This window comes from Mandrillus leucophaeus, unplaced genomic scaffold, assembly GCF_000951045.1.
Source record: "Mandrillus leucophaeus isolate KB7577 unplaced genomic scaffold, Mleu.le_1.0 Scaffold125, whole genome shotgun sequence".
Taxonomy (NCBI): domain Eukaryota; kingdom Metazoa; phylum Chordata; class Mammalia; order Primates; family Cercopithecidae; genus Mandrillus; species Mandrillus leucophaeus.
Window position 1 is genome coordinate 4,870,401 of NW_012100876.1, and position 11,816 is coordinate 4,882,216.

Below are 11,816 nucleotides of genomic sequence, written 5' to 3' on the forward strand. Positions count from 1 at the left end.
CTTTGGAAGGCTGAGCAAGGAGGATCTCTTCAGGCCAGGATTTCAAGACCAGCCTGGGAAAGATATTGAGACCCAGTCTCTACAAACAAATAAAAAACAATAAAAAAAGAAAATAGATCTGTCAGGAAAGGAACTGCAAAGGGGCACAAGGAAACTTCTGAAATAATGGGTATGTTCATTATCTTGATAGTGGGGATAATTTCACAAGTGTGTTGAAACTTATAAAACTGTAAATGTTCAATATGTATAGCTAATTGTATGTCAATTATTCCTGAATAAAGCCATTCACAGAGGGGAGAAAATGTAGCCATTATTATAGGCTTAGTCTTCTTTTGACAAATGGGAGACATTACTGCTGGTCATCCTTTCTCACCGGTGCTGAAACACTGCCACTCTCTTTGTTGGTAAAAAGTTACAGGACAGTATTTACACATTTCTCCCCTGCTCTGCCTCTTCTAATCTAGACCATCATATCCCTAGTCTGGATTACTTTGGTCGCCTTTGTGAGTTCTCCTGTTTCTCGTATTGCTTCCCTTCTTCTACTCTTCAGTGGCTCCCCATCTCATTCCAAATGCAAACCTACTACTTTGTATTCTAACACGACAAAGCCCTATCTTCCGCCACCCATTTACTTGTCCCTTTGTCTTCATTTCGTTTCCTCTTCTCTCACTCTATTTCATCCACACTTGTTGCTTCTGAAACATCCCAATCATGTTCTATCTTTCCGCCTATGTGCTCCCCCTTGAAATTTCTCAGTGGCTCATTCTCTCCTTCCAATCTGCTTAAATGTTACCCCCTAGACAAGGCCTTGCCTGGCTCTCCTACCTAAAATTGTAAGATTATCCCTCACCCTTGTTACACAATCTACTTTTATTTTCTGTTTTCCCTTGCTAGAATGTGAGCTCGATGAGGGCAGGGATTTTTGTCCGTCTTGTTCACTGCTACATGCTCAGCATCTAGACAACTGTCTAGCAAATAGTAGATGCTTATTGTTAAATGAAAAAATAGTTGCATAGGCATGAAAAAAAATGTAACTTTGTAGATCAAATAAGTTTCCCCGCCCCCCCTTTGGTCTTCTTGTGAGTCTTCTTGGTTCTTCATGGGAGACCTTATTGTTAAATGAATAAATAACTGGCTGGTCACCCCAAAAAATGTAACTTACAAGACCAAACAAGGTTTACTGAGCAGTATAAGTGATTTCAAAAATCATTGACAAGGCATAGCATGATACAATAAAACAAAGCTAGATCAAATAAGCTTTGAGATTCTAGACAGGGATGCTGGGAAGCTAAGATAACATTAAACATCACAGCGTTTTTATGAATACTCCAAAACTCCAAGTTGCAATTATAAACTAGCTTTTCACGGTCTCAGTGATGAACTGAGAAATAGAGAGTAAGTCATGTTAAAATAGAGATTCAAGAATTATGGGAACAAATTTCCATCCTTAAAGGGATGCAATTTTTCCCAAATCAAAGACAGGAATGGAGACCCTAGAATTCCAAGAACATTATTGCGAAGTCTCTACTTTCCAGGCTATCACATGACATGCTCTACAGGAAACACGGATCAGCTTCTTCCTTTTGTGAGCCTTCCTGGGTTTTTGTTTGTTTGTTTGTTTTTGAGACGGAATCTTGCTCTGTTGCCCAGGTTGGAGTGCAGTGGCGCAATCTCGGCTCACTGCAACCTCTGCCTCCCAGGTTCAGGCAATTATCCTGCCTCAGCCTCCCGAGTAGCAGAGACTACAGGTACGCACCACTACGCCCAGCTAATTTTTGGATTTCTAGTAAAGACAGGGTTTCACGACGTTGGCCAGGCTGGTCTTAAACTCCTGACCTCGTGATCCACCCGCCTCGGCCTCCCAAAGTGCTAAGATTACAGTCATGAGCCTCCGCACCCAGCTGCCTTCCTGGCTCTTTATGGGAGGCCTGGAAAATAATGTCAAGAATACGCAATACTTGGCACTAGTTTAAAATCTTAAGAATTGCTTTTCTAGAAAGACAATTTCACCGAGAATATTTCCTTCCAAACAAAGAAACAAAAATGGTAGCCAATAGTTACTGCTGATCTAAGTGATGGTTCTGAAGGTGTTCCAGTCAAAGAACAAGGTGCTGGACCATATTAAACATTGGGTTTTTAATGCCTTCCCCACTAAAGTTCGTTCTTTATAGCTAGGAGTAACAAGCAATTGCCAGCAAAGCTGGAATAGGAAAATCAAATATTCTGCCTATTTACATATGGTTCCCCGAAGCCATTCCTGATTAAAACTTGTACCATTTCAATCTTCCTACTGGAGATATCTATTAAGTAGAACGGCATGTGAAAGCCAATGAATTTAGTATATAATTACACGTATCCTATACAAATTACTTCTCAATGACCTCTACTCATGAAAATAAACCAAAGAGGGATGACTGGCTCATTATAAATCTACAAGAAGATTTCCCTGGGAAAAGGTATTGAGAGCAGGGTCTTGAAAGATCTTAAGCTTCAATTGAATTTAATTTCAGCAGGAAGCAATCACTTCTGTATCTGAATTCCCAATGCATTTTACGTGAACCTCTCCAGTGGCAAGGAACACTTTCCAACTTAAATCCCTGCTCTTGTCACTAAGTAACAATGTGACCTTGGCCAAGCCACTTCCCTTCTCAGTGTTTTCATTTGTAAAATGAGAGGCTAGAATCAAGTGATTTCAAAAGTCTCTTTCAGATCTAATGTTTCATCATTTCATAATTATAATCAAAAGAGCCCCCCTAACCTCACCTATTACCTCTAAGTGAGAAAGCCATTGATTTACCTTTGGAGTTCCCATACTGTCTAGACAAACAAGTTCAAGGACACAGAAAAAAATACAATTCTCTGAAGTGTCCACTCTCTGTGGACCTCCTTAAGCCCTTCTCAACCTCAACCAAGGTTTTAAACCAAATGATTCTCTTCAAGTCCACCTTTACCATAGTTCTGGCATTCTTCCAAGGATTATAAGACCAGAAAATTAAACAGATATTACTTGTCACTTAGAAGACATGCACCCACCACAGAGTTTCAAGGCACACGCTTTGTACACCATCTGACCCAGAGCCACATGCTTTGTATACCATCTGACACATAGCCAGACACCTACAGAAAGGTTGTTTCATCGAATAAGATAATCTGATGCATTCCAATCATCTGAGAGTATGTGCGAGAAAGCTACAGCAGATGTGGGTGAGAAGTAAAACTGGAGAAAGGAAGACACCAAGACCTGCAAGAAAAAGCAAGTGGAACATCCCCTTAACCTTTCCAGAGGTGGACATTTTAAAAACCCAGGTCCCTGGCCGGGTGCAGTGGCTCACACCTGTAATCCCAGCACTCTGGGAGACCGAGGCGTGCAGATCACGAGGTCAGGAATTCAAGACCAGCCTGGCTAGCATGGTGAAACCCCATCTCTACTAAAATTACAAAAAATTAGCTGGGCATAGTGGTGCGCGCCTGTCATCCCAGTTACTCGGGAGGCTAAGGCAGGAGAATCCATTGAACCAGGAGGTGGAGGTTGCAGTGAGTCAAGATTGTGCCACTGCACTCTGGCCTGGGAGATAGAGCAAGCCTCTGTCTCAAAAAATTTAAAAAGTAAAAAAATAAAATAAAATCCCTGAGACAGCTACACTGCTGGGATAAGAAACACCTGCTCATAATGAACATAGCCTTAGGTGTTCAGATTCTGAAGTCTGGATATTTGTGCTCAAATCCTAACTCTGCTACTTACTTGCTGCATCACCATGAACAAGTTAATCAACCTTCTGTGACTCGGTTTCCTCATCTGTAAAATGAGGATAGCAATAGTACTTCATTACTCTTTTGTTCTTTGAATTGTTGGGAAGATAAAATGAGTTAATGCATGTAAAATGCTTATCACAGCATGTGGCACATAGTAGGTGCTCAACAAATGAGCATTCCCAGTATTGCTATTATTATTAGATGGAATTCTGAGAATTTCTGAGGTTAAGAGAACAAAGGAGTTTCTACACTGCTCTTACAGATTCAAAGTCTGCAGTTGTCTCTTTCCGGTGACAATTGCAAGTACCAACATTTCTATATTTATATGTAATTTATATTTGTATACTTTATCAGTCTTAATTACTCCTGAGCATAGAAACTATTCATTAGACATTTAAATTCCTTTCTGAAAGGTATTCTAGGTTTCAAAAAGTACTTGATCACCCACGCGAAGGGAGTACAATAGGACCATTAAACTGGAGGGCTGAGAGTAATTGGGAGCACAAAGACATCTTTGTGGAGCTTTGTACTATCACATACCACTGCTTCAGGTTTGGAGAGTTGTCTCCTTAAGAAAGAAACTAACTCCATTGTTCGTTCACATCAGAGTTCTTGGATGTGATAGTTCTTAAATCCCTGGCAAGTCCTCATTAAAGATCAGAGGATCTCAGTTCTTTCCATTAGGACAGCATTAAATCCCTTCAAGCGATTTTCTTAGGTCAGCATCATTATTTGAGATGCCAGAGAAAGTGGTGAAATTTCCAAACGCTAAACTTGTTCCTTGTTTCAGACTGAAGACACAAGGTAAAGTTAGAAAAAAATGAGTAGTTCTGAGGAAATTTTTGAGACTGGGAAATTGTAAGAAATTTAAAGAGTACTTTAAAGATCTTTTTTTTTTCTTAAATCTCCTTTCCAAAACAGTCATTTTAGTAAACAAAAAACAAATAACAATAACAAACAAAAATCCAGTCAAATAACTAGAGTTGTCAGAAAATAATGAGCCTTGAAAGTTCCAGTCATTCCCTGATGGGATAGCCAGAATTCTGGTTTTCCAAACATCTTTCAGTGAATCAGACAGGAGAGCTAATACTATGTCTTGTATCCCTTTGCCAAATAATCAGGCACAAAAGAAAGCCAACAGAGGTCATGCTCTCCTCGATCTGTTCAACTACCATTTTTGTAATTCTATTCTAAGGAACAATGAGGGCCATAAACACACAGAAACAATAATAGAAGAAGAGAAATTTGGGTGGGCTACTAAGAGGTAGGCTATGATCTCTGTTTCAAGGGGATTATATATCAGAAAATGCAAGAACAAGTCTACCACGGCCACCCAACAAGGTCTAAAACTGCAGAATTGGGTAGAGGGCTAGGGAGTTTCCTGAAAATGGAGGACTGTCTGCTTACAAAACCTACCTCAACTGCTTCTGGCAAGGAAGGACAGTAGTTACAAACTGTGTGAAGCCAAGAACAAGTCCATATTTGACAAATCACACCCATCAAGATAGTGATGTCAACCATAATAAAATATTTTGGCAAGTCTGGAAATGTGCACCTGTGGGAACCTGGAAAGATTTGACAGATTTTTGTTTTCCCAGCTCTTTATCAGCAAGTTAATTATAGCAACTGTACAATCTCCTCTGAGCTGTAGAGAAAGACAGTTGGCTGTATGAAACCAAGAGGCTGCTCTCCTGGGCACACGAGAGACAAATGCCAGGAGTGCTTACGTGCGAAAATATTCTGAGCACAGTATAACGATGAGCCAGCTAGCATGGCTAGATGAGAAAGAGGCATATTCTGCAGACATACAGGTGTGACAAGACTAAAAAGTACACATGATACACACACAAGCATGTGCATGTACACACGCAAGCACACATGCAAACATGTTCGTGTATGTGTGTATCTCCAGAGCCTAAACAACTCGGGTCATATTATCACATACAGGGCTGCTTTTTCGCAGAGCAGACCGTACCTTCACAGCTATAACTGTACACTGCCACCGCTGACCTGTCCACCAGATTTTCATCATGATGCCAGCTCACTGCCATTTTCCCCATGCCAAAATAAGGTTCCTCTTTCAGGTATGGCATTTTCTGAGGATCCATGAAATTCAGCAAAGTTACGTTGTATGCTGCTCTGCTCTTAATGTCCACTTCATCTTGTCCATCGTAGGATGACCCCATCCCAACCCTGGGGAAATCTGCAGACATACACAATGGCACAGCATCCTCATTAGCCTTCTCTTTGGCAGCAAGTTCTTCCAAAGCCTGGATGGTTTCTATCTGCAGGTAGTCATTGAGCTTGAGGAAGGTCTCACAAGCAGCAGCTATTTCAGCCTCGGGGTATTTTATATTAGACCCTTTCACTGGCCAGGGGACTGTGAAGAGCCTGGTGTTCAGGTACTTGTAGGTACAGCCTGGATTACCAATGAGGATGCGAGATACCGGAGTGAGCAGATCTTTGCCTTGGATCCTAACCAGGTCCCGAAATAAGCAGCCATGCTTGTGCAGTGTGAGAAAGGCTTCTTGAACCTCTTTATGGAGCTCCTCAGATACACTGCTGGCTTCTCGGAGAATTAGTTTAGGATATTTCAGCTGCCACTAAAACAAAACCAAAGCAAAAACAGATGTTGATGTATAGTTACAATTGTATTATTTCCAAAGGTGTGTTTCTTTGTAAGCATTTGGGGAGTTGTTGGGGGACTACCTGGTGGTTATTTCTAAACAGGAGTCACATCTTCCTAGCCCAAAACAGAAAACCAAATAAAACAAATGTCATCAAACTCTACAGTCAAGATTTTCAAGTTCAAGCTCAAATTACTAACAATCTTTAATAAAAAACAAAAAATAATAATGTGGGTCCTGATACACCAGAATTACTCTGTGACCACTTTTTCTCACCCTAAATCTCAACACCATTTTATTAACTGCTTATTATCTAAAATATTTATTAAGCACTTACTACGTACCAGGTACTATTGTAAATTATTTGTGAGCATGAGCTCATTTTAACTCTATGCATAGCATTATTATCTCAAGTTTATAGATGAGACCACTGAAACACAGAGACATTAATTTGACCAAAGACATTAATTTGCCCAAAGTCACACAGCTGGCAAATATTGGAGCTGGAATTTAAAACCCCTGGACACCAACCCCTGGCTTCCAGGGCATGAGTTCTTAACCATGAGTATGCATTGTCTCTCAATAAATGACAAACTGGTTTCTGCTTAACACTTTCACAAAAAGAGAACTCACTTCTCTTCAGGAGTTAGACATTAAGTTCCATGAACACAAAAGTCATGGTAATTTTGCTCATGACTATAATACAAGTGCCCAGAATTTACTCAGTAAACGTTAAAGGAATGAATAAATGGATCTGTGGATGGATGAATGAGGTGTTATTACATTGCAATTCTAGAAAGTTCTAATAATTCTTTTTTTTTTTTTTTTGAAAGTTCTAATAATTCTACTGGTGTCACTGGAGAAGAGTAATATTAGCCAATTCCCTCCCCTAATAAAGAAATACATGGAATGATTAATGTAGGTTAGGGCTGCATTAGCTTTTCGGCTACCACTTTCCTTAGGACTTGGCATGTGAATCGGTGTCAGGCTGGAGTTTCCTGATTCTGTATAATGCAACTGATTTATTTGTAACCAAATCACAGGATTTTACATTTACTTCTGTAACGTTTTATTGGATCTGTTCCTTCCTAGTTCTGGGCTGTCTTAAAGAAACAGTCAGACATGATCAACACATTAACCTGTCCTCCCTGTATTGTGCTGCCCACAATTGTTAAGATACCTTCCTTCTCTGTCTTCATTCAGTAATTACCATTCATACGATAGACAGGGCAAGTCCAGTATTCTTCCATACATTTTTTTTTTTCATGCAACATCTGTTGCACCTACCACCGGGTGGAAATAAGGTCCCTGCTCTCACAAAGCTTTCTACCAAATCAAGTAAATAAATAAAGAAAAGCAACCCCAAATTGTGTTAAGTACTAAGACAGAAACAAACCAGTAGGAAATCTTATTAGAGCAGGAAGAATTCCCTAAGGAGACGGGATTTAAGCTGAGATCTTCAGGAAAAGAAGGTACCAGAAATATGACAAGTCAGAGAAAATGCTTCCCAGAAAGAGAGACCAAAGAAGCCAAAGGCGCTCAGGAAAAAGACCAATCTACTCTAGGGACCAAAAAAAAGGCTTGTTTTACTAGAGCACAAGAGCCAAAGACAGAGTGACGTGCGATGAGGAGGCAGAGGAAGGCGGAGGCCAGATCACACACAGCCTTAGAGGTCATGGTAAGGAATCTGGAGCTAACTCTAGATGCACTGGAGGATGTAGAAGGGAGAAAAATAACTTGATTTACATCTTATACAAATCACTCTTAGTTATAATATCAGGCATGGATTGGAAAGAGGCACATGTGAGCGTGGAATGTGCTATTACAATCATCTGGGAGAAAAGTGATGATGGTCTGGACTAAAATAGAGGCAGAGATAAGTGGACAGATGAAATACATATGTTGTAGGTAGAACAAAAGGATGTGTTTATGAATTAGATGCAAGGGATAAAAAAAGATAGAAGTCTTTTGGGGTTTTTTGGTTTTTCTTGAGATGGCGTTTCACTCTTGTTGCCCAGGCTAGAGTACAATGGCGCGATCTCGGCTCACTGCAACCTCCGCCTCCCCAGTTCAAGTGATTCTCCTGCCTCAGCCTCCTGAGTAGTTGAGATGACAGGCATGCACCACCACACCCGGCTAATTTTGTATTTTTAGTAGAGACGGGGTTTCTCCCTGTTGCTCAGGATAGAAGTTAAGGATACATTCCAGATTTCTGGATTTAACAACTAAATAAGTAATTTGCCATTTTGTGAAATAAGGAAAACTGAAAAAAAAGAGAAATAGTAGAAGAAAAAGGGGAAATGAAGCGTTCACTCTGGAGCTGCAGTCTTGAAGACACCTATGAAATCTCCAGGTGAAAATATGGAGGGGAATTAGATGTGCACATCTGGAGCTCAGAAGAGAAAGGAGGGCAGAGGAACGCAATGCGGGAGTGATCAGCACACAGCTTGGTTTTAAAGGCCTAGGAATGAATGAGATCACCTAGGGAAATAGTACAAATATCAAAAGGAGACCAAAGCTATTTCCTGAGTCGCAGCAGAAGCCTCAACAAAGGAGAACCAGCAGAAAACCAGCAGAGTGTATTAATGCAGAAGCTACAAGAGGAGAGCATTTCTAGAAGGATGGGGTAGTCAACTATGTCACCTGACACTGAGGGGCCCAGTGAGATGACGCCAGATGATCCAGTAGATTTGGCAGCATGGAAATCACTTATGGCAATGACAAGAGCAATCTCAGTAGAGAGCTGGGGGTGGAAGTCAGATTGGAGTAGGCGAAGACGGAATGAAAAAGGAGGAAGTGAAATGGCCTGTAGAGATGTCTCTGAATGGTTCTGTTATGAAGGGGAGTCGAAAAATGGAGCTTTTGATAAAGGAGAAGGCTAGACTAAGCGACAATCTCTAATGATGGAAGATGCTAGAGAATACTAGAGTTTCTCAGTACACTCACAAGAATGATACAAGAGAAAGAGGCTGATGACACAGAGAGAGTGAATAACCAAAGAAGTGGAGACCTTGAGTGTCTAGAGCAGTAGCCCCCAAGTCAGGTATGTAGGGATTTGTAAGGCAATCTGGTAGAGTGGTGGGGCACACGGGAGAGACAGAACTGCTTTATTTTTAATATAAAATAAAAGAAATCAAGCATTCTTAAAATATGTGTGCATATATATATACACACACACAAATAGGTTTAATATGAATATTATTATAAAACAGACACAAGTACATAAGTACTACTACCAGCACACTACCAGTGGTGTGCTGGAGTCACTCCACACCGGCTCATGAGAGCTCATTGTGTACATCTCTTTCCAATCAGGCATTCAGTAACACCATGATGGTGGCTTGAAACTGTCCACAGTGAGAGTATTTACATTGCGGAAATCAAAAAACACTAAAAATCAAGGCTGGTTCTCTTCCCCTACAGGCCACTTGTTAAACATTTTCTAGGACATCACTATATGTGCTTATCTACTGATAGCAGTATGTGATCAAAAATATTTGGATAGGAGAGAAGATACTTCTTATATTGCAATAGGCTAGAAGGAGAAAGAAGGTATGAATTCAGATAGGATGATAAATGTAATAATAGTAGGCAGATGAGTAAGTTCTAGGGTTTCTTTTGGAGGGGTGGTGGTTACAGAAAGCTCTGACTTTCTCAGTGAAGTTAAGGTGAATCACTAGCTAAGAATGCATGCTGGTCATTAGAGCTGTTTGCTAAATAGTTCTGGATTCCTCCCCTGCTACCCAGCTTTTTGGGCCCAGTATAAAATTACACTTCCTGGCCCCCTCATGATGGATGAAACATGGGATTACTTCTGTCCAGTGAAAAATGATGGTCATCCTTCCAGCCTGGAACATGTCATTGTCACTGCAAGACCCTCCAGCATACTCTGCCACCCCTCTGCCACAGCAACCAGCTGGTGGCTGCTTGGATCTCTGAGCTACTTTAATGGGTAGTGACTCTGTGCCAATCCACATGTGATACATAAAATGGACAAGAAATATCATTGTGTGGAGCCACTGAGATTTGAGAGTCATCAGTTACTATAGCATAATCCAGCCTGTTCTGAGGCAGAGTGCAGGAGATATTATAGAAGACATGAAGAAAGTGGGAGGAAGTACACATAAGAAAAATAAAAGAGTCAAGTTTGAATGTGAAAAAATGACTTTACTAGGTAAGTGTGGTAGGACTGCCCTGCTTCTCAAAATGCCTATCTGAGGTGTTGACCATGAACTGAGAGTGACAAAGAGAGGAGTCATGTGGCATACCACTATGGACTGTCATTGAGACTATCAGGGATCCATTAAGGATTTAGAGTTTCCATATTTCAGTTATCCCCATTGGAAAATAGAAACAGTGATATTGTACCTTCTATTTACATAGCTTATGAAGAAAGCAATGCAATCCTATAGGCAGAGACCAAATATTCTGGGGCCATGAGCAGTAACTCTAATTCTATCACTATACTGGTTACTTTCTAAGCAAGTCCCTGAGGCCCCAGTATACTCAAAGCAATGATGAAGAAGTGATGAAGAAGGTAATTTCTTCACACTGTCTTCACACCTCCAGTACTCTCTGAATGGTCTTTAGTATAAAATAATAAAGAAAAGTATGGTAATTCCAAAGAACTCTGTTTCTGAACACACTCCCCTCTGGGACTAAGAAAGGAACACTGAAAATAATGCACTCATATGCACAAACGCCTGCCCTCCCCCCACTGAAACCTTGCTGCCCTTGTTCAACATACACTGGGTACCTCAACACGATATAAGATCTATTTAATACAGGGAAATTATAACCCTATGGACCAGGAAAACCATAAAACCAGATAAATATTATCTGTAAATACCTTGACATAAAAAAACAGCATAAAAAGAAAATAATGGCATGGGAAAATATTCCATTTTTTTCCAATTAGATCATGTCCCTTTTCTCTCTGACCATAAGTGCTTCTATTCCTGCAGTCCTCAAGTGTCCAGCTCTTAAGTACTTCCCCAAGGCTCTTCCCCCAACTGCACACCTGGATGTTCCTTCCCATCCCTGGGTCATTTTCTCATAGAAACCTTTCCTGAATCTCCACCCTCAAATAGGTGCCCTTTGTTATCACTCCACACACTTTACTTCTCTTTCATAGCACTTATCTATTTGTAACTATATTTATTTAAACTATTATTGGTTTAATAATCTGTCCTGTAAGATCACAAGCTCCTAAAATAAGACAGTATTAGTGGCCAGGAGCAGTGGCTTACGCCTGTAATCCCAGCACTTTGGGAGGCTGAGGCAGGTGGATCACCTTATGTCAGGAGCTCGAGACCAGCCTGGCCAACAAGGTAAAACCCCGTTTCTACTAAAAATACAAAAATTAGCTGGGTGTGGTGGCAGGTGTCTGTAATCCCAGCTACTCAGGAGGCTGAAGCAGGAGAATCACTTGAACCC

General features: G+C 40.6%; 1 protein-coding gene across 1 annotated transcript in view; it reads right to left on the bottom strand.

The window, feature by feature from the left end:
• Positions 1-11,816, bottom strand: part of FTO (fat mass and obesity associated) — a 439,228-nt gene that overhangs the window by 293,355 nt on the left and 134,057 nt on the right. The window contains exon 3 of the mRNA XM_011971922.1: positions 5,729-6,356. Coding sequence (XP_011827312.1) covers positions 5,729-6,356 — 628 coding nt within the window. The remainder of the gene's footprint in view (positions 1-5,728; positions 6,357-11,816) is intronic.